This window comes from Oryctolagus cuniculus, chromosome 18 (assembly GCF_051225735.1).
Source record: "Oryctolagus cuniculus isolate XC-2025 breed Fujian yellow rabbit chromosome 18, ASM5122573v1, whole genome shotgun sequence".
NCBI classification, from domain to species: domain Eukaryota; kingdom Metazoa; phylum Chordata; class Mammalia; order Lagomorpha; family Leporidae; genus Oryctolagus; species Oryctolagus cuniculus.
Window position 1 is genome coordinate 61,144,686 of NC_142884.1, and position 24,462 is coordinate 61,169,147.

At 51.0% G+C, this 24,462-nt stretch overlaps 1 protein-coding gene across 13 annotated transcripts; it reads left to right on the plus strand.

Moving 5' to 3' along the window:
- Positions 1–32: 32 nt before the first annotated feature.
- On the plus strand, positions 33–23,380 carry NUTF2 (nuclear transport factor 2). Of its 13 annotated transcripts, none has more exons than XR_016225310.1 (6): positions 264–314; positions 18,239–18,366; positions 20,930–21,001; positions 21,091–21,189; positions 22,392–22,499; positions 22,859–23,380. XR_016225310.1 is itself a non-coding variant. In XM_089320301.1 (6 exons), the coding sequence occupies exons 3-6, from the start codon at positions 18,268–18,270 to the stop codon at positions 22,970–22,972; spliced, it is 384 nt and encodes a 127-aa protein (XP_089176427.1). In that variant the 5' UTR covers positions 264–314; positions 846–939; positions 18,239–18,267; the 3' UTR covers positions 22,973–23,380. The 13 variants fall into 13 exon arrangements, 11 of the variants coding, with proteins under 11 accessions (XP_089176431.1, XP_089176427.1, XP_089176428.1 ...); XM_089320301.1 differs by lacking the exon at positions 22,392–22,499 and adding an exon at positions 846–939; XM_089320302.1 differs by lacking the exon at positions 22,392–22,499 and adding an exon at positions 846–933.
- The last annotated feature ends 1,082 nt before the right edge of the window (positions 23,381–24,462 follow it).

Sequence of the window (24,462 nt, forward strand, 5' to 3'; positions counted from 1 at the left end):
ACCCTTGCCTGGCGCCAACCTCCAGTGTTCCAGAGGCTTCCGCTAGACCACAATTCTCAGGGGCTCGCCCCGGCATCCTCCCTCCCTGGCTTAGCCTCACCTCCCGCGCCGCGGGCCGTGTCTGGGTCTCCGCGCGTTGCACAGCGGGAATTGTAGTTTTCTTTAGATGCACTTATGCCGGAAACGAAAGGGGGTGGTACTACGTTTCCCAGAGTGCAGCGCGGCGGGCAAGGGAAGGCAGGGGGGAAGGGACAGTCGGTCGCAGACCGCGCTGGGTTGCCGCCGCCGCCGCCGCCATCGTGCCAGCCCCTCGGGTGAGTGTCGGGGCTAGAGCGCCGGGGCGGGGGCTGGGCCGCAGAAGCCGCGCTCTGGGCCGTCCGGGGCCTCCGCTGCGAGTCCCTGGGAGGCCCCTCCCCTCCCCTCCTCCTGGCGGCCCGAAGCCGCGCGGGGCCCGGGCCATGTGTCGCGCGCGGCTCCGCCTCCCGCCGGTCTTCTGAGGCGGCGGCCGCGGGGGAACGTAGAGGGAGTCAGACAGGCGCTTATCCGGGCCGTGCGGTCTCCGTGGCTGGTACACCCGGACTGCGCTGTGGCAAGGGCCCTTTTCTCTGGTCCGGACCTTCCGGATGGGGCTCTCAGGGCCCCGCCCCGTCTAGCCTGGCCCGGCCTGCTGGAGTCCGCAAGCTCTGCAGGCAGGCTAGCTGGCAGACCCCAGTCCCAAGTCCCTCCACCGCCTGCCAAGGATCGGGGATGAGCGGACCACCTGGCCCCCTCCGGGGTCAGCATGAGTAAGGGTGCCTACCTGCCGCGGCTGGACCCTGGGTCCCTTACCCGGTTCCCGTTCCTAGGTGAACACTTCTCTGCTTGACTGCCTGCTGGGAGTTCACGAAACCTGCTTCCTTTGTAGAACCCACGCATAGGTTCTCCTACGTGGAGGTCAGGGTAGGAAACGCGAGGCGGGAGGGGGTTCTGCACGGCCAGGGGTTTCCACCCTTGGGCGGCCTTGGAAGATCTGGACCTGATGAGGCCGCTCTGGGCTGGTAGGCCAACCCCGCCCTTCTCTATCAGTATCTAGGCCCCACGAGGTTGGTTGCCCGTTAATGGAGGAGGAGGTGAGGTTGGATGTTTGAGTTTCCAAGGCCTTGTTAGAACTCTCAGGCGCAGCACAATTCTCGCATGTTCCCCTCCTGGAGTCAACATAGACTTGCCCTGCCAGAGACGATGACTCCATAGAAATGGGATGATGAGGTGGGATTTAATGCAGAGGGGAAAAGAATCCAGGCCTGAGGTTCATGAGCCTAGTGCCAGACGAGAGGCTGAGCTGGAAGTGAATCTCGGGGTGGGGCCCAATTGAGCTGCAGGGCTCAGAGTCAGACTCCGGGGCCCTTCTGAAACCTGGGTGAAGGCACTTCTGATTGAATGGTGATAAGTTAAGAGACTTATCCAGAGAATAAAGACTTTGGGACTTGGGGAGCAGTCCCTGTCAAACTGACCCACCGCAGCTTCTGAGCCTCATTCCTGGAAGGGATTATAGCAGCTTGATCTTTGCAGACCTGACCTTAGCAACTAGCAGAGTACCAGGTGTCTTAGGAGGGCTGATTTGGGCATGTGGTGCTGAAAACAACTGCCACTGCCTTCTACCCCCACCCTTTGTGAGCATCTCCCCAGGTGAGAATGTTTCTGGTCAGTGTGCTTTGGGCTTGGAAGTTTTCCTGCAGTGGGACTGGTTCTGCCTAGTCATTCTCTCTGGTCAAGGAGGACAGGCAGGGATGCTGCTCAGAGCTCACCAGGGGTTGCCTTCTCTTTCAACTCCTACAGTCCATGTCCTGGCCTGTGAGCACAGAAATTCAGTCTCAGGCAAGGCCCTGTTTCCAGTAGGAGGGACTGACTACCCACAGCTCACATACAGAGTCCATGGGGTCAGGTCTCTACGCTTGATCTTGGCTAAAAGGCTGAGCAGTGATAAGGTTCAGATCTGACAGAACTAGAAGCAATGACTTCTAGACCCTCCCTAGATTGTCCGGACTGATGCTTTCTAGGACGCAGGTTTCAGATGAGCTAGGCTTATGGCTGTGGATTAGTTTGCATTATTCTAAGACCCTGGGTAGCTTGCCCTTCAGAGTCAAAAACATATTGTTCCTTCTCCGAGGATACCAGGAGTGGGAGGAATTCAAATCTCGCCTTCTTACTCCAATCTCTACACGTTCCCTGTAACTTCTTTGTTTTGGGATTTGCTAAATACTCCAAGAAGTCCCTGATCTTTCTGGAACTTGGCAGGCCACTGAGGTCTCAGATAAGAGAAGCCCGAGGTTCTCCAGAATCTGCGTGTGCCCTCTGTTCATGGAAGTGGAGCCTGATGTGAGGCAGTCAGAATATGGACGCAGAAGTGTAAGGCAGGTGTCAGGCTGCCTGGCTTATCAACCAACTCAAAATACGGTCCCTTAACGACTAGGAGCTCACTTCCCCAAGCCGTGTATGTTATTCAGCTGTCCTTCCAGTTGGTAAATTGGGCTGGGCTGGGTGATTTAAAGGAGGCAGAATTCTCAAATGCTAGAACCAGAAGAATTCTAGGATTTCCTGACTAAAGCATTAGAATCTTACTTGAGGTTGCTTTGAGGGAAAGGAGATCTCAGTATTGGGGGTTATAAGAGTAATGTTGGTATTACGTGCTGAGGGCTAAAATAAAGGGAGCTGGGCTCAGCATTGTGGCATAGCAGATAAAGCTGCTGCCTGCAATGTCAGCATCCCATGTGGGCACTGGTTCAAGTCCTGGCCTTGCCCCACTTCCTTTTTTTTTTTTTTTTTAAGATTTATTTTATTTTATTTGAAAGGCAGAGTTACAGAGAGGCAGAGAGGCAGAGGCAGGGAGAGAGAGAGAGGTCTTCCATCTGCTGGTTCACTCTCCTGATGGCTGCAACGGCCAGAGCTGCACCAATTCAAAGCCAGGAGCTTCTTCCGGGTCTCCCACGCAGATGCAGGGGCCCAAGGGGTTGGGCCATCTTCTGCTGCTTTCCTAGGCCATAGCAGGGAGCTGGATTGGAATTGGAGCAGCCGGGGCTTTAACCAGCGCCCTTATGGGATGCTGGCAATGCAGGTGGCGGCTTTACCCCCTATGCCATCATGCTGGCCCCTGCCCCACTTCTGATCCAGCTCCCTGCTGATGTCCTGGGAAGGCAACAGAAAATGGCCCAAGTGATTGGGTTTCTGCCACCTACCTGGAGACCCAGAAGAAGCTCCTGGCTTTGGCCTGGCCTTTTCCCGGCCATTGTGGCCATTTGGGGAGTGAATCAGTTGGTGGAAGCTCTCTCTCTCTCTCTCTCTCTCTTTTTTTTTTTTTTTGACAGGCAGAGTGGACAGTGAGAAAGAGAGACAGAGAGAAAGGTCTTCCTTTGCCGTTGGTCACCCTCTGATGGCCGCCACGGCCGGCACACTGCAGCCGGCGCACCGCGCGGACCCGAAGGCAGGAGCCAGGTGCTTCTCCTGGTCTCCCATGGGGTGCAGGGCCCATGCACTTGGGCCATCCTCCACTGCACTCCCTGGCCACAGCAGAGAGCTGGCCTGGAAGAGGGGCAACCGGGACAGAATCCGGCGCCCCGACCGGGACTAGAACCCAGTGTGCTTGCGCCGCTAGGCGGAGGATTAGCCTATTGAGCCGCAGTGCCAGCTCTAGAGGGTCTCTCTTTTGTCTCTATTCTCTTTGTGTAACTCTGACTTTCAAATAAATAAGTACGTGTTTAAAAATATTTTAAAAATAAAATGAAGGAACCTACAGGGACTATTAGTCCTCTGTCGAAGAAGAGGTTTCTGCATGATTAGTGCACCAAAGAGGAGAGACTGTTAGTGGGCCACCTTCTCCAGTGCCTGGCAGCAACCACAGAGGGAAACGTAACTGCGGATTATGGACTCAGCAGTTTAGTGTTCCTTGAGTGAGGCTGTCACCACTCCAGATCGCTATGGCTATTGAGTCTAGTTGCAACTTCTACAACTTGCTGCTCCTGTTTTCTGCAGAGCTCTCTGCTTGGTATTCTCACAGTGCCTGGGAATCGCACCAGCATTTTATTGTATGTGATTTCTCAGTTCTCTGCCTGGAACCTGGGTTTGTGACTTCTGCCCCTTTCATTGAGATGCTCTCATGGTTACTTTTTTTTTTTTTTTTTTTTTTTTTTAAGCTTTATTTATTTATTTGAAAGGCAGAGCTACAGAAAGATCCTCCATCCACTGGTTCCTGCATCCTGCATCTACTGACTGCAATGCCTGGAGCTGGGCCTGTCCAAAGCCAGGAGCCAGGAGCTTCTTCAATTCTCCACCTGGGTGCAGGGGCCCAAGGGCTTGGGCCGTCCTCCACTGCTTTCCCAGGCACATGGGCAGAGAGCTGGATTGGAAGTGGAGCAGCTGGGACTTGAATGACTGCCCACAGGGGACGCTGGCACTGCAGCCAGCGGCTTTCCCTGCTGCACCACAGCGCCAGCCCCTCATGGTTATCTTGATTCAAGTGCCAAATAGTTTTTCCTGAAGTAGTACCCATCAGGAAGTCCTTCTTGGGTGAAAGAGGAGCCCTCCAGAAAGATGGGAGGTTCAGCAGACCCTGTGGTCCAAGAGGCTTCTTGGTATTTCTTGCTTATGAGGTTAGGAAGTGGGGCAGGAGCCAACAGGAACTTCAGGAATGCCAACACTGCATCCTCAGCCCACCCTCACTGGGACCTCCAGGAAAGGAAGGTACCTTTCTGGGCAAGAGGAGTGGATCGAAAGTTTTCCCAAGATGAACAAAGTTGGACAGGGGGCAGGTGTTAGGCATAATGGTTAAGGTGCTACTTGGAAGCCAGCGCCATGGCTCACTAGGCTAATCCTCCACCTGTGGCACTGGCACCCTAGGTTCTAGTCCTGGTAGGGGCACCGGATTCTGTCCCGGTTGCTCCTCTTCCAGTCCAGCTCTCTGCTGTGGCCCGGGAGGGCAGTGGAGGATGGCCCAAGTGCTTGGGCCCTGCACCTGTATGGGAGACCAAGAGGAAGCACCTGGCTCCTGGCTTCGGGTCAGTGCTGCACGCCAGCCGCAGTGGCCATTTGAGGGGTGAACCAACAGGAAGACCTTTCTCTCTGTCTCTCTCTCTCACTGTCTAACTCTGCCTGTCCAAAGGGGGGGAAAAAAAAGATGCTACTTGGAACGATTGTTTCTCATATTGGAGTGTCTGGGTTAAAGTCCTGGTTCAGCCCTGATTCCACCTTCCTGCTAATGCATACCATGGGAAGCAGTGGCTGTGTTCTTGATACACACATGGGAGACCTGGGTTGAGTTCCCAGCTCCTGGCTTTGGCATGGCTCAGTAATGGCTGTTGTAGAAATTTGGAGAGTAGACCATGGGATAGGTTCTCTTTCAAAAAATAAATAAACTTTTTTTTTTCCAAAGATGGACAAGATTTCTTTGGCTTGTGTTGAGCTGAATTCTGTGCAGGGCTTTCACCCACATGGCTACCATGGACCATTTGAGGATGACATTTGTGTGTTTGGGGTTTGGTTTGGCTACCCCTCTACTAATTGTGAGCTTCTGTGATTCTCTTTCTTTGCTTGTGTGGGGCAGGAATTCTTGAATTCCTCCCTGAAAGAGATGGCAGTGTGTCGGTTATTGCTGGAGTGATGGTATGATCATTCTGGCCCGCAGGCCTGTGTGGCACCTTCTTCCTTCTTACCCTGCCAAATGGAGTGTGTCCTCCCGGGCAGAATGCTTTGGGTCTTGCTGAGGCTGGGGATTTCAGTGACAGGGAAGGGAGACCCAGGGCAAGGGGTGGGCCTACTCATGGACCCCAGGACTTCTGCTACTGGTGACCTATGGCCAAGAACGTCTTTCACTATGCTGGGCCTCATTTATTTACTTATTGGAAAGATTTATTTGAAAGACGCAGAGAGAGAGATCTTCCCTCCTCTGGTTTACTCTCCAAATAGCCACAACAGCTAGGACTGAACTGGACCAAAGTCAGAATCCAGGAGCTTCATCTGGGTCTTTCACGTGGGTGCAGGAGCCCAGTACTTGGACCATCTTCTGCTGCTTTCCCTGGGGCATTATCAGGGAGCTGGAGCAGAAGTGGAGCAGCCGAGACTTGATCCTGTCTCCATATGGGATGCTGGCATAGCAGGCCGTGGCTTACCCTGCTATGCCACAAAGCTGGCCTCGTGGCCTTATTTTTTTCTTGCTGTGTGCGACTCCCAAAGGCCCTAGACTGGAGACAGGGCTACCAAGTCAATGGAGATCTCCCCTTCATAAGAGGAGTGTATCTGGGATACCTCAGGGCTGTTTGCTTCAGTATCCTCAGTAAAAAGGAAATTCTAGAATGTTTGTTAAAATATCAGATACTTAAGACCCTGGGTCGGTCCCGATCGGGTATTGCCAGGGTAGAAACTAGAAAGCCTGCTGTCCTTTGCAGGGTCTGTGTGGGGAGCCCCTGGTTCTACTTGCAGGTGGTTTCAGGCCTAGGAGAATTCAAGCTCTCAATCATTCCTATAGTGCAAACCTGCTTTGACCTGCTCAGCACGTAATCAGGTATTTTTCAACCTGAGGAGCTTGCTGATTTCGAAGGAGAAGAAAAGGACTCTTCCCCCTGCCTCCTGATTTTGCCTTCCAGCTGCTTTCTGCTACTCCATAGTGGCCCTCAGCAGTTCCAATCCTGGCCAGTTTTGTGAACATTCTAATACTGGCTATGCCAATGGCATTGTGTGGTCTTCAATTCTTTTTTTTAAAAGATTTATTTATTGGGCCGGTGCCGCGGCTCACTAGGCTAATCCTCCGCCTAGCGGCGCTGGCACACCGGGTTCTAGTCCCGGTTGGGGCGCCGGATTCTGTCCCGGTTGCCCCTCTTCCAGGCCAGCTCTCTGCTGTGGCCAGGGAGTGCAGTGGAGGATGGCCCAGGTGCTTGGGCCCTGCACCCCATGGGAGACCAGGAAAAGCACCTGGCTCCTGGCTCCTGCCATCGGATCAGTGCGGTGCGCTGGCCGCAGCGCGCCAGCCACGGCGGCCATTGGAGGGTGAACCAACGGCAAAGGAAGACCTTTCTCTCTGTCTCTCTCTCTCTCACTGTCCACTCTGCCTGTCAAAAAAAAAAAAAAAAAAAAAAGATTTATTTAAAAGTCAGAGTTACACAAGAGAGAGAAGGAGAAGGAGAGAGGTCTTCCATCTGCTGGTTCACTGCCGCAGTGACCGGAGCTGCGCAGATCCAGAGCCAGGAGCTTCTTCCGGCTCTCCCACATGGGTGCAGGGGCCCAAGGACTTGCTTTCCGCTGCTTTCCCAAGCCACAGCAGAGAGCTGAATCAGAAGTGGAGCAGCTGGGGCTAGAACCAGCGCCCATATGGAATGCCAGCACTGCAGGCGGCGGCTTTACCCACTACGCCACAGTGCCGGCTCCTCAATTCTTTTTTTTTTTTTTTTTTTTTTTTTTTTTTGACAGGCAGAGTGGACAGTGAGAGAGAGAGAGACAGAGAGAAAGGTCTTCCTTTGCCGTTGGTTCACCCTCCAATGGCCGCCGCGGCCGGCGCGCTGTGGCCAGTGCACCGCGCTGATCCGATGGCAGGAGCCAGGAGCCAGGTGCTTTTCCTGGTCTCCCCTGGGGTGCAGGGCCCGAGCACCTGGGCCATCCTCCACTGCACTCCCTGGCCACAGCAGGGGGCTGGCCTGGAAGAGGGGCAACCGGGACAGAATCCGGCGCCCCAACCGGGACTAGAACCTGATGTGCCAGCGCCGCTAGGCGGAGGATTAGCCTAGTGAGCCGCGGCGCCGGCCTACCTCAATTCTTTTTTAACCTAAGAGTCTTGGTTTCTTCATCTACTAAGTGATGATAATCATAGCAGCTTTATAGGACTTATTGTGAGGCTCAAATGAGAATACAAACAAGTGTTTGACTTGCAGGAGACATTCTGGCCACCACCCTTTGGGCTCCATTGTTATGTTTTACTCCCCTCTCTTCTCAGCCTCTGGGTTGCCACGTTGGTATTAACCAGGCACAGTAGTGGCAGACCATGGGCCTGGTCAGGTAGACTACACAGGCTCTACTGTGTGCCTAACCAGCAAGTTCACAGATGGGAGCTGTTTAGGACTCAGGCGGGAAATCTTGCTAGCCACCTGGGAAAGAGAGGTTACTCAGGGAGTGCGGGGCAGAGAGGACAGACTAGGTCTCAGGATTCAGCTTATGGATCAGTCAGTGCAGTGAAGAAGAGGAAGGGGTGCTGGAAACTCCTAGACCTTGAGTGTTGGTCCCAGAGAGGGTTTTGTGCTGTCAGCCATCTGGGCCCCAGACGTTGGCTGATTTCTCTCCAGGCCTGAGGCAGGGGAATGGAGAGCTGGACAGTTGCCATTCCCAGTTCGAGGTCTGACCCATGAGTGGCTTCCCTATGGGAGGCTGAAGTACTCACCTTCTGCCTAGCTGTTGACCTAGTATTCACCCAGGAACTGATGATAACTCCTTACAGCTGGGTCCTGCCTTATGCCCTCAGTTGATTTCCTGCTGACATCCCCACAATTAATGATGAGACAGGTCATAGGGTCACACCACAGGGAGAGCCGGAACAGGCCACCAGAGGCAAGGTCTTCGAGGGTGTGGTTGTGTGCCTGCTGTTTAGTCAGAGCTGCCCATCAGGTGAGCAGGACCTTGGGAATGGGAGAGGGGGCTGAAGCCAAGTCCCCCTTTGCTTAGACCACAGATAGCTGGGTGAGCCACAAAGGACTGTTTCCTGACAGCTTGAACAGAAGTGTGGGTGGAGGGGAAGTGGGTCACTGGGCCATTTAAATTGAGCAGGGCTTGCCCAGAACTCACTCCTCCTCCAAAGAGGAAGGGCTGGCCTCTTGGCCAGGCTCCCACACATTTGTGCACTTAGTCAACAGTGGTTATTGAGGGCTGGGCCAAGGAACAGGGGTGGCTAGGGATGCCCCAGGCAGGGAGACAGACTGTATATATACACAAATGTATATATGCGATAATCTCAGGCAGTGATAAATTCTAAGAAAACATGCTGGGAATAGCTAGATGGCTACTTTATTATTTTTTTTAAAGATTTATTTATTTATTTGAAAGGCAGTTACAAAGGCAGAGAGATAGGTCTTCCATCCGCTGGTTCACTTCTCAGATGGCCGCAACGGATAGAGCTGGGCCAATCCAAAGCCAGGAGCTAGGAGCTTCTTCTGGTCTCCCACATGGGTGCAGGGGCCCAAGGACTTGGGCCATCCTCCTCTGCTTTCCCAGGCCATAGCAGAGAGCTGGAGCAGAAGTGGAGCAGCTGGGACTCGAACCGGCACCCATATGGGATGCCAGCACTGCAGGCAGCGGCTTTACCCACTATGCTACAGCGCTGGCCCCTGCTACTTTTTTTAAGAGGCAAAGTTACACAGAGGGAAAGAGAGAGAGATCAATCTTCTATTCACTGGTTCATTTCCCAAATAGCCCCATTGGTTGGAGCTGGGACAAGCCAAAGCTGCGAGCCTAGAACTCCATCCAGGGCTCCCATGTGGGTGTCAGGGTCCCAAGTACTTGGGCCATCTTCTGCTGCTTTCCCAGGCACATTAGCAGGCTGCTGGATTGGAAATGGAGCAGCTGGGACTCGAATCAGCACTTGCATAGGATGCTGGTGTCATAGGTGGCAGCTTAATCCACTGCACCACAATGCTGGTCCCAATTTTTTATTTTTAAAAGTTTATTTTTTAAAAAAGTTTATTTGGGGCCAGCACTGTGTTGTAGATTAAGCCTTCTCCTGCAGTACTGGCATGGAAGATCTGTCTCTCCTCTCTCTGTATCTCTCTCTCCTCTCTCTCTATCTCTGCCTTTCAAATAAATAAATTATTTTAAATAAGTTTATTTTTAATTATTTGAAAGGCAGAGAGAGTGAGAGAGATCTTCCATCTGCTGGTTCAATCCCCAGATGCCTGCAAGAGCTGGAGCAGGGCCAGGCTGACACCAAGAGCCAGGGACTGTTGCCTGCCAGGGTGTGCATTAGGAAGTTTGATCGGTAGTGGAGGCAGGGTTCAATCCTAGGCGCTCTGATGAGATGAGAATATGCCAGGTGGCGGCTTAACCCTCTGCGCCACTGTGCTCGCCCCTAGACAGCTACTTTAGATTGAATAGTCAGGGAAGGTGTTAGTGAAGAAGTGACATTTGAACTGACATATGTATGAGGCCAGGGAAGAGTGATCCAGGTAGAAGGAGCAACAGTTAAGAACTCCTCAGATGAGAACAGGTTCAGAGAAGTGGAAGAATGCTGGCATGAGATAAGGTTGGACAGCAGGAAGGCTGGATCACCCAGGGCCTGGAAGACAGGCCAAGTGGTTGAGACTTTGTTTCAAGGACCATGGGCAGTCATTGGAGAGCCATGGCACAGGGTCCGCAGCACCCTCCTCAGACCATGAAATTGGAGGAACAGTGTTTTCCTGAAGGACAGGCACCCTGAGTATCTTCCTGTCTTGGCTGCTGCCTTTCTGCCTCTGTCCCTGCAGTTCACGTCCCGTGCTCTGGGCCTGAGAAGTTTAAGCCAGGTTGGTGGTCACTCCTGCTTGCTGGAGGAATCCCTTCCAGGTGCTCTACTTCAGGGCTGCATTTGGGGCCTTGCAGATCGTAGATATGAAGTGAATGACATGCCTGGTGCCCCGTTTCCAGGACCCCACTGGAAGCTGGGCCTGTCTCCTGGCTGTGTTCCTCACAGGCCTTGGTGATGGCTTTCAGACACATGAGCAACTTTCTGTGTGCCACTTTGGAAATACTGGCATCATCTTCCCCATCACCCTTCTGCCCTTATTTCTGCCTGAAGTCCACTTAGGTCAGGAACTGTCTCTCCTTTGATGGTAGAAAAGGATCGTGACTGAAGATTTAGGGAAATTGAAATCATCTGTCATAAAATGCTTATTGTTCAGATGACAGGTTTTTGGGGTGTGTGTGTGTGTGTTTTCTTTTTTATTGAGAGGCAGAGAGAAAAAGAGATTATTGGGAGACATTCCCCAAATGCCCACAACAGCCAAAACTGGGAGTCAGGAACTCCATCCAGGTCTCCCATATGGGTAGCAGGTACCCCCTCACTTTGGCCATCACCTTCTGCCTCCCAGGGTCTGCATCTGCAGGAAGCTCTTAATTGGGAGCCAGAGCTGGGAACTGAACCCTGGTGGTTAAGATGCCAGTATGGCTGTGGCTTCTTACTAGCACCTTAACCACTGGGTCAGATACCTGCCCCTGGACGACTAGGTTTGATGTGTAGATCTTCTGCTCACACCTTTGGAGATGGAAGACCCTTCCTAAGAGAGCCACGCTTCCCAGTTTGCCCAGGAACAGCTCTGTTGGTGAGATGAGATCTGTTGTTTTTAGCACCAGACTCGGGTTTTTGCTGGGACTCTTGGCTCTGAGATCCACTGAATTTGTTCAGTTCCACCCCATTGTCTAGCAGCTGCTAGCATTTCCTTCCTTCCCTCTTTCCTTCCTTCCTCCCTCCCTCCCTCCCTTCCAAGATCTATTTATTTTGAAAGAGTTATATATAGAGAGATTTTCATCTGCCGGTTCACTCCCCAGATGGCTGCTGGGCCAGGCTGAAGCCAGGAGCCTGGAACTCCATCTGGGTCTCCCACAAAGTTGTGGCAGGGTCTCAATTTCTTGGGTCATCCTCTGCTGTTTTTCCCAGGCCATTAGCAGGGAGCTGGATTGGAAGTGGAGCAGCCAAGACTTGAACTGGTGCGCATGTGGGATGCTGTCGTACAGGCAGCAGCTTTACCAGCTATGCCACAATGCTGGCCCTAGCTACTGGCCTTGAGTGAGGTAGCAAACCTCACTGAGGCTCATTTTGCTCATCTCTGACATGGGTGTGATTCACAGGGTATTGTTAGGCACAAGAGCCCACAAAACTCTTCACTTATTTCTACACTTGATGTGCATTAGTGGAAATAAGATGTACTCAGCCAGACACTTTTTTTTTTTTTCTTCAAGATTTATCTTTTGTTTTATTTGGAATAGTTACAGAGAGAGTTAGAGACAGGGAGAGAGAGAGGTCTTCTATCTGCTGGTTCATTCTGCAAATGGCTGCAAAGGCCAGAGCTGAGCTGAGCTGAAGCCAGGAGCCAGGAGTGTCTTCCAGGTCTCCTGCTTGGGTGCAGGAGCCCGAGGACTTGGGCCATTTTCCACTGCTTTCTCAGGCACATTTGCAGTGAGCTGGATTAGAAGTGGAGCAGCTGGGACTGGAACTGGCACCCAAATGGGATGCCAGCACTGAAGGCTGGGGTTTTAACCCACTGCACTGGCCACCTTTTTTTTTTTTTTCCAAGATTTATTTATTTATTGAAACACAGAGTTACAGGGAGAGAGAAGTCTTCTATCTGCTGGTTCACTCCCCAAATGGCCACAATGGCCAAAGCTATGCTGACCCAAAGCCAGGAGCTAGGAGCTTCTTCCGGGTCTCCCACATGGGTGCAGGGGCCCAAAGACTTGGGCCATCCTCTGCTGCTTTCCCAGGCCATAACAGAGAGCTGGATCAGAAGTTGAGCAGCCAGGACTTGAACTGGTGGATATATGGGATGCCAGCACTGTAGATGGTGGCTTAAGCTGCTATACCACAGCGCTGATCTCCAGACAATATTTCAAGTTTTGCCTTTAAAAGTATCTAAAGTTTGAGGATAAACATGAAGCTTTTCTTTTTAAAAGAAAAATATTTATTTATTTATTTGAAAGGTAGAGTTAGAGAGAGAGACTAAGAGAGATTTTTCTTCTACTGGTTCCTTCCCCAAATGGCCTCAGTGACTAGGGCCGAGCCAGGCCAGAGCCAGGAGCCAGGAACTTCATCAGGGATTCCCATGTGGGTGGAAGGACCCTAAGCCAGGAGCCAGGAGCTTCTTCTGTGTCTCCCACATGGGTGCAGAGGCCCAAGGACTTGGGCCATCCTCCACTGCTTTCCCAGGCCATAGCAGAGACCCGGACTGGAAGAGGGACTGCTGGGACTAGAACCGGCACCCACATGGGATGCCAGCGCGGCAGGCAGTGGATTAACCCACTGCGCCACGGCGCCGGTCCCCGGGGTCTTTCCTATACCTCAAGCAGCCTGGCCTGTGGTGGCCAGCAGTCTGGATGGAGCAGGGGTTGTGATCAGCAGCCTCAGAAGAGCCATAGGAGAAACTGTGAGGGTGGTCAGTCCCCATTCTAAAGTGAGACTGCCTCTGAGGGTTGGTATTTTGTTTCTTTCCAAGGCTGTTATTTCCACAGTAAATTAAGAAATAGGGCTAGGGCTCATGGACATCCTAGGAAAACATTGTCCTAGTCGGGCCTGGACTCCTCCCCTGTTTTGCATTGGACTTAGGGAGAGGCTCTGCACTCCTTCTGGTTTTAGATTTAGGAATGTTGCCTCTCAGCCATGAGTGGAAAGCCTTGTGGGGGGTGCTGGAAGATGGGTATGACTAGAACCCCATCAGCCCAGAACCACAGTGCTCAGGTAGAGGAACAGGGCCCAGGAGTGTTGTTAGGTGTGTTTTTGTATGGGAGCTTGAGTGTGGGACGGACTCCCCAAATAGGTGGGGTCTGAATGGTGACTTGGAGGAAGAGTAGAAACTAACCAAGCTGATGAGGGGAGGGAGGGTATCATTGGCAGGGGGATTCACCTCTACAAAAAAAAAAAAAAAAAAAAAGTGAGCAAGCACTCTGTGAGTCTTGGTGTGTGTTTATGGAGCTGAATCAAGGTAGGAGAGGATGGGGTAATGGGACAAGTATAGGGGACCACCTGTGTAGCTGAGGATTTGGCCTCTAACCCAAAGGTATGGGATGGATTAGATGATTTTTGTGGTTTAGAGCTCAGGGATGCAGTTAACTGGGACCAGCACTGGTCTTGGCCAAAGCTTTCTTTTCTTATTTGAAAGGTAGGGAGAGAGCTGCTATCCACTGGTTCACTCCCAGATGCCTACAATAGCCCCAGGCCAAGCTAGTTCAAAGCCAGGAACTCAACCCAGATCTCCCATGGGTGGAAGGAACCCAGTTTCGTGAGCCATAACCTGCTGCCTTGCAGAGTCTGGACTAGCAGGAAGCTAACGTCAGGAGCCAAGATGGGCATCAAACCCAGGCATTCTAGTGTGGGATGTGGGATTTTAACACCTGCTGTTCAGCCAAAGCTTTCTGATACTTTTTTTTTTTTTAAAGATTTATTTATTTATTTGAAAGGCATAGTTAGAGAAAGATTGATCTTCCATCCACTAGTTCACCCCCGAGATGGCCATAATGGCTGGAACTATGCCAGTCCAAAGCCAGGAGCCTGGAGCCCCCACTGGATCTCCCACACAGGTGCAGGGATCCAAGAAGTTAGGCCAGCCTCTACTGCTTTCCCAGACAATAGCAGAGAGCTGGATCGGAAGAGAAGCAGCTGGGACTTGAACTGGTGCCCATATGGAATGCCAGTACCACAGACAGAGGCTTAGCCCACTATGCCACAGCACCGGCCCCTGGACATAGTATTGAAGGTTCCTTCTCAAACTTTCTGGGAGCCTTTCAGCTGTCCTGACCTTCATGGAGCGAGCTCTGCCCTGCCAGAACAGAGGGCCCTCTGTCCATCTGTCACTCTGCCCCACACACTTTCTCTACCTCTTCAGCCCAGTAATAGTTGTATTAGAAAGTTATCACACCATGAAGAACACTGCTGAAAAAGGGAGAACACCCCCATACTTCTTCTGTCCTACCACATGGTAGCGCCTTGTTAACTTTAGTTCAGCTTCCAGCCTTAGTTCCCCTCCCCTCCATCCCCAGCCTCCTGGTTTCCTGTTCTCACCTCTTTTCGTGCCCATAGACCTTTGTTGATGGTGTTTCCTTTTTTTTTTTTTTTTCTTTTTAAGATTTATTTATTTGAAAGACAGAATTACAGAGAGAGAGAATCTTCCATCTGCTGGTTCATTCCCCAAATGGCCGCAATGGCTGGAGCTGTGCCAATCTGAAGCCAGGCGCCAGGAGCTTTTTCTGTGTCTCCCTTGTGGGTGCAGGGGCCTAAGCACTTGGGCCATCCTCCATTGCTTTCCCAGACACCTTAGCAGGGAGCTGGATTGGAAGTGCAGCGGTGAGGGCTCCAGCTGACGTCCAGGTGGAATGCTGCTACGCTTCAAGTCCGTCCCTGATGGTGTTTCTTCTTCTGTGCATACTCTCTGATTGCTGCCCAGCCTTGCTGTGTTCCAAAGGCAGAGGGCGAGATGGCCTTATCCATTCCCCCAGCTTTCCTGCTGCCCCCAGAACTCTCTGGGACTGGGCCTCTAGAGCATCTTGGGGGTTGTGGTGGATCTAGGCACTCTAAGCTAAGCATAGTGAACACTAGGGAGGGTTGGGGGCAGCAGAGATGCGGGAGTGAGTGGGGAGCTGTGCTCTGCCTGAGGCACTGGCAGTTTGGGCACAGCCAGTCTGTCCCATGGGGATATGACCATGATAGCAGATGTTGAGCTTATGTTTTTCCCACTTGTTGATTTGTTTTTTGTCAGAGTGTGAATTGAGAAACACGTATGTTCCTGTGTAGCAGGCGTGGCCAGATCCAAGCCTTCTCTCCTGCTTGCTTTAGACTTTCTTGGACATTTCTTAGTCATCCCTGCGCTGAGCTTCTATTTTTGTTTCACTACCTCCTAGGGGACTTAAAATAAAACTGGCTTAGTTTCCGGGCTGCTCATTGGCTGAAGTGGTCACAGACTGTGGGATTGGTTGCACTGTCACTGTCCCTCCTTGCTGGCCTTGAATGAGGTCACAGAGCCTGGAGCAAGCTAGCACTTACCATGTTGGGCTTTGCCATTCCCCTGGAGAACCTCCCAGCTGCCAGCAACATCAGGGTTACTATCCCCATTTTACAGCTGAGGTGCCAGCGGCTCTACATCAGATTGCCTCCCTGATGGTTGTCTGCTGGGGTGAACCCACCTATTTTCAGGACGGGGGGAGTTCACTTCAGTCAGTGACAATGACGGAACAACACACAGTCTGCAGTTTGTGTTTGTGGCATCCCGGCCTGGGTGTTGAAGGCTTGTCATTCTGTGGTCAGCACCTTGTCATCCAGAGTGAGGTGTGAGGCAGAGTGGCTCTCTCACTTGGGCTTTAGTTTTCCAGCCAGCCTTCTTCTTTTGTTGTTGTTAAGGTTTTATTATTTATTTATTTTTATTTAATTATTTGAAAGAGTTAGAGACATCATTCATCCACTGGTTCACTCCCCAAATGACTGCAACAGCAAGGGCTAAGCCATGCCAAACCTAGGAGCCAGGAACTCCATGTTGATAACAGAAACTCAAGTACTTGGGCCATCTTCCACTACTTTCTCAGGTGCAGTAGTGGGGAGCTGGATCAGAAGTTGAGCAGCTGAGACTTGAACCAGGGCTCATATGGGATGCTGGTGTTGTGGTTGGCAGCTTAACCTGCTGTTCAACATCCAGCATTCTTGCAGCCATGGTCTCCTAACTGGGAGTGGTGCTCCCCTCTCCCTCAGAAACCAGAGAGAGAGAGCCTCTTGCAATGAAAGCCACGTCAAGAAGGGAGGATGTGAAGAGGCCACATATTTTCCCACACAGCCTCTGTTTTCCTTCCTCTCGTGCCTCAACTATTACTCTGGTCCTCTGAACTCTTGCCTCCCCAAAAAACATGTAGGTATCACCCCTATCAGTGAGGAAATGCTCCAGAAAGGGCAAGGTTGGGTATTGCCTGACCTCCAAGATGTAACCTGCTCCTTTGAGACTTAAGAGAGTCATTTGTTGGTTTTGTCACGTATGGGACTTTTTTTTTTTTTTTTTTTTTTAAGATATGTTTATGGGTGGCGCCAGCATACCAGGTTCTAGTCCCGGTCGGGGCGCCAGATTCTGTCCCGGTTGCCCCTCTTCCAGGCCAGCTCTCTGCTGTGGCCCGGGAGTGCAGTGGAGGATGGCCCAAGTGCTTGGGCTCTGCACCCCATGGGAGACCAGGAGAGGCACCTGGCTCCTGCCTTCGGATCAGCGCGGTGCGCCGGCCGCAGCACGCCAGCTGTGGCGGCCATTGGAGGATGAACCAACGGCAAAAGGAAGACCTTTCTCTCTGTCTCTCTCTCTCACTATCCACTCTGCCTGTCCAAAAAAAAAAAAAAAAAAAAGATATTATTTGAAAAGCAGAGTTGAGGCTGCTGGCGTTGTGTTGTAGTGGGTAAAGCCACTGCCTGTGACGCTGGCATCCCATATGGGTACCAGTTTGAGACCCAGTTGCTCTGCTTCCTTTCAGCTCTCTTCTAATAGCCTGGGAAAGCTGCAGAGGATGGCCCAAGTGCTTGGGCCCCTGCACCCATGTGGGAGACCCAGAAGAAGCTCCTGGCTCCTGGCTTCAGATTGGCCTAGCTCCAGCATTTGTGGCCATCTGGGGAGTGAACCAATGGATAAAAGATTCTCACTCGCTCGTTCGCTCTCCCTCCCTCCCTCCCTCTCTCTGTCATTCTGGCTTTCAAATAAATAGTAAATAAATCTTAAAAAAAAAAAAAAAAAAAGAAAGGAAAAGAAAGGCAGAGTGACAGAAAGAGGAAGAAAGAGGGATCTTCCATCCACTGGCTCACTCCCCAGTGTCATCAACAGCTAGAGCTGGGCCAGGTGGAAGCTAGAAGCCAGGAACTCCTGTGTGGGAGACAGGGACTCAAGTACTTGGGCCATAAGCTGCTGCCTGTCAGATGCATTAGTAAGAAGCGGAATCGGAGTGGAGTAAACAACACTTGAACCAGGCACTGTGATAGGGAGTGAGGGCATCTCAAGCTGCAGCTCAGCCTGCACACAATGCCCTCCCCAGGAATGAAGCCTTAAGAGGCTGTTTCCCCTTCACTGTCACTGCCAACCAAGCCTTCGGACAGATCCCGGCACCTGAAGGTTAGTGTAGAAAACACTCCACACATGGATATCAGTGTAAAGTGGGAAGGTGGCAATAACTTTACCCTTGCAGATTGTTGAGATAATTGAGATACTCCTTAAAGGCTCCTCCCCTTATTGGACATTGAAGGGCCTGCACCCTCAGCACCCTTATGTCTGCCACCACCCTGGCACCTCTTTTTCTCATCATCCAGGAGCTCCTCAAAGAAAAGACTGAGTCTGTTACACTTCTTGGCTCCTAGCACTGGTCTGGCTTAAGATAGGAGTCTCCGATTAGTTCCTCAGGGTCTGTCCATGCTCACAGAAGGAATAAATATCAACAAAGGACTCACTGCCTGAGGAAGCCAGAGAGGGATAGAGGTCAGCAAGTGGTTACCTCCTGCTCCCATGGTACCAACACATCCCTCTCTGTCATGCTGCTCTTTCAGGTCTCAACAAGGCCAGGTGACGCTCCAGAATGGGAGACAAGCCAATTTGGGAGCAGATTGGATCCAGCTTCATTCAACATTACTACCAGTTATTTGATAATGACAGAACCCAACTAGGCGCAATTTACGTAAGTATCCAGCTCCAGGGGATCAATTCAAGTGCTGGGCCAGTTCACACACAAGCTCTGGCAGCCCTTGCAGATCTGGCCACATCTCTCTGAACTTCCACCCATGGAATAAAGGGCCAATGCCTGGCCCAGCTTACTGATTCATACATTTCCTGCTCTCATCTTCCACAAGACTGAGAAACCTGGTATCCTAGGCTGGGTGTTGTAAGCTTGCCATTCTGTGTGGTCAAGCACATGGTCCTGACAGTACCTCTGTTCCATGTTAGGCAGCAGCAGGCAGAGACTAAGGTTTCTGGTGCCCTCTGGAGGCAAAAGCCTGGAGCATCTTTCGTGCAAACCTGAGCTTTTCTAAGAGGTCCCAAGTTCAGCTTCCTTTTGGGGCCAAAAGCTGAATGCTCATGGGAAACAAATGGGAGTATCTCAGGGAGGCTGGCATGTCCTTTGAGAAACCCCTCTATGCAGGCATTGTTTGCTGCTATTTTAGTAATGTTTATGTACACCAAAAACTTTTTTTTTAAGGTTTATTTATTTATTTGAAAGAGTTACAGAGAAAGAGAGCCAGAGGCAGAGAGAGAGAGAGAGCGCAGGTTCACTCCCCAAATGACTGCAATAGCTGGGGGTGAGCCAGGCCGAAGACAGGAGCCAGGAGTTTCTTCTGAGTCTCCCACGTGGGTACAGGGGCCAAGTGCCTGGGCCATCTTTCACTGCTTTGCCAGGAGCATTAGCAGGGAGCCAGATCTGAAATGGAGCAGCCAGAACTTGAATCAGTGCCCGTATGGGATGCTGACACTGCAGGTGGAGGCTTAACCTTTTATACCATAGCACTGGTCCCCAAGAACTACTTATACATGACTCTACCCGAGTTTCAGACACAGAAATGCGATTGATCAGGTGACTGCCTTGCAGGTCTGCCCAAAATCGGGGTAATAGGAGTCTTCTAGACCTAGTCGCAGCCCCTGGCTGGTTGATCTTCTGTATCTGCCTCAAAATATTAAGGTCCATTCAAAAATTTTGGGAAGAAAGAAAGGAATTTTACCAGTGGACAACCAGATGCAGAATAGATATTATTTGATGGTCAATTATCATAGAAAAGTTTTTTTTTTTTTTTATTTCATTTTATTTGAAAGGCAGAGTCCGATCTTTCATTTGTGGATTCACTCTTCAAATAGCCATGTCTGGGGGCCGGCGCCGTGGCTGACGTGGTTAATCCCCTGCCTGAGGCGCCGGCATCCCATATGGGCACCGGGTTCTAGTCCTGGTTGCTCCTCTTCCAGTCCAGCTCTCTGTTGTGGCCCGGGAGGGCAGTGGAGGGTGGCCCAAGTGCTTGGGCCCCTGCACCTGCATGGGAGACCAGGAGAAAGCCCCTGGCTCCTGGCTTCAGATTTGCGCAGCACCAGCCAGCTGTGGCGCCATTTGGGGAGTGAACCAGCGGAGGGAAGAGAAGGGTCTTTCTCTAACTATCTATAACTCTACCTGCCAAATAAAACACACACACACACACACACACACACACACACACAAATAGCCACGTCTGGGTCAGGCCAAAGCCAGGAGCCTGGAACTCCCATCTGAGTCTCAAGTATTTGAGTCACCATCTGCTGCCTTCCAGAATGCACATCAGCAGGAAGCTAGATTAGAAGCAGAGGAGCTGAGACTTAAACCGGGCACCGTGATGTGGGATGTGGGCATCCCAAGCTGCTGTGTCAAACGCTGCCCCAGGAGAGAGTATTTTGAAAAACTGGAACTGACTCTGTTATACTGGCAGTGCTGCATCGTTGTCTGTTAATTAAAGCAGGCCTGACCCAGAGAGGAGAGTTAGCAAGGTCCTAAAAGAACACAGTATATACGTATATATATTGTTTCATAATCTTCAGCAAATTTCCTCTTTGAAGATTAGGAAACTCAGACTCAGAAAAATAAGTGACTTACGTAATATCACAGCTAGTGTGTAGCAGAGGCCCTTTTGCGTTCTGTCCCTGAAGGTTGTGAAAGGTGAAAGGGAGGTTTTGGAGGGGTGAGGACGACTTACCTAGTGAGTTGCCTATGGGATTATCTGTGGAGGCAGAGAGGGTCCCGGACTAGGCCCTGTCAGCCTCTATCCATCCCTGACCCTGTGAGTACCCAGAAGGCTCGCTGGAAGGGCCACAGTGGAACTCTGCCATGGCCCTGGAAATGGAAATGAAATGAGATGTTTGCACGTTATTTCTAAAGACTTCTCTGGAATTGAGGCTTACTGACCTCACAGCAGGTTGGCTTTTGTGTGAACCCAGGCCACTGTGGCACTCCTGAGGCACAAGCATGTCTGAGGCCATATGACTTCTTGAATAAAAATGGGAAATGAGCCTAGTGGGTATATTTTGTTAAATAGTCTGTCAGCATCTAACCTCAGAAAAAGGATGTGTAATTAAAGAAGTCATAATAGTGTAAAGTGGGAGCTACCCTCAGTTCCCTCTGTTCAGATACGGAAACTGAGATGGGCACTCATTTCTCCCATTTTTGGTGTCCTTAGAGATCACTTTTGTGTTCTGAGGCTCTGACCCTGGACTTTGCCTGCCTTTTGCAGATTGATGCGTCATGCCTTACGTGGGAAGGACAGCAGTTCCAAGGGAAAGCTGCCATTGTGGAGAAGTTGTCTGTAAGTAAGGGCCAGAGCTGGGATGCAGGCGACTCCTTCCCCACGTCTTCTGGCTTCTTTCAGCCCACTGACCACTCTTTCTCTTGTAGAGCCTTCCCTTCCAGAAAATCCAGCACAGCATCACGGCACAGGACCATCAGCCCACGCCAGATAGCTGCATCATCAGCATGGTTGTGGGCCAGCTCAAGGTAATAGTGCTGCTGCAGTACTGGGGGAGGGGTGGGCAGGAGAGGACCCTGGGCCCCTGCTCTTCCTGTGCATGTGACCCGGTTATCAATAAGCACACAGAGTAACTGTTCAGAGCTGTGTAGTTCAATATGATAGCCATCAGTCACGTGGAACAATTTTTAAAAGACTTTTATTAAAATTAAAGTTCTCAGGTCCATTAGCAATGTTTTTGAGTGCTCATAATCAGTCATATGTGAGTACCTATTGGACAGTGCTGATACAGAACATTTCTGTGATTACAGAAAGTTCAATTTGACAACAGTGGTCTAGAGCCTTTTTGGAAAAGGGACAGGAGATATAGGAGCAAGCTGTAGTGCTAAGACCCTGGGCCCTGACACAACTCAAGGCATAGGTGGCCAGGCCAGCTGAATACTAAGAGACAGTCCCTCCTAGAGCCCATGCTGCCACTCCCCAGATTAGCTCCTGACCTGCAAAGCAGACTTGCATTTTCCCTTTCCTTATTTATAACCTGTCATCCTCACAACCTTCTGATGGACCCTCAGACCCCTCCCAGAACTCTCAAGGAACCTGTTCAGTGCCTGATAGAGTGAAGCCGGTTCCCTGTTTCCAAGAAGCCCCTCCTTCCCAAATGGCCCAGTCTCAACTTCCTGGGAACGTGTTGTGGTAGGGCTCACAGTAACAGGCTCAAATCCTTCCTCTCTGGACAAGGTAGGCAGGGCCTCCTGAATCTAGTGTGGGCATGGAGGGAAGGTGCCTTAAGACTCTGCAGTGGACCCAGAGTATCGTCCTTCTGTCTTGGACCTTACTGTCAGTTTTCCCTGCCTGTCCAAGATGCCCTGCCCAGAGCCTGTGCCCAATAGGCCCTCAGGATGCAGACAGTCTCTCCGGGGAGCTCAGTACCAACTTATAGGCTGGGGTAGAAAGTGGAGCCCCTTCCCATCTTCCCAGTTTCTTCCTGGTATTTCTGTCCAACTTGGAGCCCCCAGATGACTAATTTGCCTCCTTACTAACATTAATGCACAGAAAAATGGGTGATATTAGAGACAGAGCTGGTTAGCTGACCTGCTTCAAACTGTGCCTCATCCTGGTTTTCTGCAGCTGGGCTAGAGTTTCTTGCCATTCTGTTTCCATTGCAGATGTTGTATGATGACAGGAAACAGATCACCTGATGGTGAGACTATGGCTTTCTTTTTTCCTGTAGAGCTGTGACCACATCATAAACCCAGTTTTGAGCCTTTTCTCACGTACTTGCCCATAGTTAGTATTTGCAGCAGTTTCTCCTGATTGGACTGAGTGGCATTATCAAACAGTGAGTCTGTTACAGTTTTTTGATACTGTAAGTTCTGTAATAAGTACTGTGGGATTCTTTCCAAATTTTGGTAACTTGTACCCAGAGACATGAGTTTGGAAGCAGATGTGTCATCTGCTCTGTCGCAGTAGCTAACTTGCTGAATTATTCTGCACTTGAAGCACAGAACAATGTGAACTGTCGTTTCATGACCACTGTGTCCCAGTGCAGTGTTTGATGTATTAATTCATAAATACCCTTTGCCTATACTAGGATTTAGTACAGTATGATCCCAAGGTTCGTATTCTTTGCCTCATTCCCCAACTACTAACTCCCTTTCTGTTCCTTGGCTCTCACGGAATCGTTTTCTCTTCTTACAGGCTGACGAAGACCCTATCATGGGATTCCACCAGATGTTCCTATTAAAGAACATCAACGATGCTTGGGTTTGCACCAATGACATGTTCAGGCTTGCCCTGCACAACTTCGGCTGACCTCCTCCCAGCCAGGCACTCAACGCTGTTTCCTCCTCCCTCCTCTTCCTGATACTATTCACACTCCTCCAGATGCTCCAAATATCATTCACAAACGAGCAGGGCCGTGGTGGGAGAGGGCGCGGTGCGCTGCTGCCACCAAGGTGTTGTGCATGATGTTTGGACTCTAGACTAGTTGCATCTGACAGGAGAAGTTTGTGTTGTACCAGCGCATGCCTTGGAAAGACTTAAATAATGCAAAAGGTTGTCTTTTTTTTTTTTTTTTTTTTAATCTACTGACAAGTTGCTCTAGTAACCCAAAGAAGTGAAGGAGAAAGCAGCTGCCTCACCGCCCAGATATTGATTTGTTCAGATGTTTCAATGCCTCATGATACAATAAAACCACAAAACTTTTCTTAACAGTTTAAATTGTTTGAATTAGTTTACTAGCTGGCTGGGCATCAGTAATTACCCTGCCCCATTGTCTCTCGTCTCCCTCTCACCTCTGCCCCCAACTCAGCAAAACCTGTTGCAAGGAGAAAACTTGCCGAAGCAGCACTCCCAGTTTGCTTCCCTCAAAAGCCCTGTGGAGCAGAATTCTCAGCCCACCTGGTCTTTGGAAAGCAGACAGGGAGAGCTCAGGTCTTGACTGAAGCGTCCCTTGCACTGAAGCCTCTGCAGGCAGTTCTGCCACCTCCTGTGGCCCCTGTCCTTTGTAGGTTGAGGACTCTAGTTTGTAAGAGATAACCCTGAATCCTGCTGAAACCACAGAGGACGTGGCAAAAATGGCCCATCAAATTCAGGTCCTATGGGCTAATATCTTATCAAGATCAAGGAAGGGACCTGCTGTGTTCCCCAAAAGGATCATGATCACATCCAGGATACCCCACATCCCCCAACCCAAGCAAAGGGCAGCTCAGATCGTGTGCTACCTGTGTCCAGAACAGCCAGCCTCCGTTGTACTCAGAGGCAGGCCCCATTGGGTTGGAGTAGAGATACGGAGCTATGGAAGACAATCTGAGTGTGAGGGTCTCATGCTCTCACCCCTCAGACCTCTGCAGGGAGTTTCCAGGCCTCCTCCTAGTCCCTCCTGATCTTACACACACACACACACACACACACACACTCCACATCGTCTTCAAATTCCAGAAGTCTTAACTATTAGGGCAATTTCTGCTTCTCAGTTTTGGGGACAGAGGCCTTGCCCAGTGCAAATGTAGCCTTGAGACCTCTGAATGGTATAAACCTAAGGGCAAAATAGCAACTGCAGGCCGGAACCCAACCTAGGATTTGGGCTAATGCCCTGAAAGGGTCTTAGGCTCAGTGAGGGCACCATAGCCAAGCTTGACCTGCGAATGGATACCCTTCATCTCCACTGTGGGTGGAAGCTAAGGACTCCCTCAGATGCCACAGTTTGCCTGGCTGCACTGGGCACAGGGCTGGATAATGTGCTGTCTGCGGAGACAGCGTATCTGGGAGATTTCAGTGGGACTGGATCTCTAAGCTGCCGT

What these genes read in the sequence shown, in the direction of transcription:
- NUTF2 (XM_008257485.5), top strand. Translation starts at nt 18,268, where the DNA reads ATGGGAGACAAGCCAATTTGGGAGCAGATTGGATCCAGCTTCATTCAA. An exon ending in CCCAACTAGGCGCAATTTAC is followed by an intron (nt 18,367 to 20,929) that starts GTAAGTATCCAG and finishes TGCCTTTTGCAG; the next exon opens with ATTGATGCGTCATGCCTTAC. An exon ending in CCATTGTGGAGAAGTTGTCT is followed by an intron (nt 21,002 to 21,090) that starts GTAAGTAAGGGC and finishes TTTCTCTTGTAG; the next exon opens with AGCCTTCCCTTCCAGAAAAT.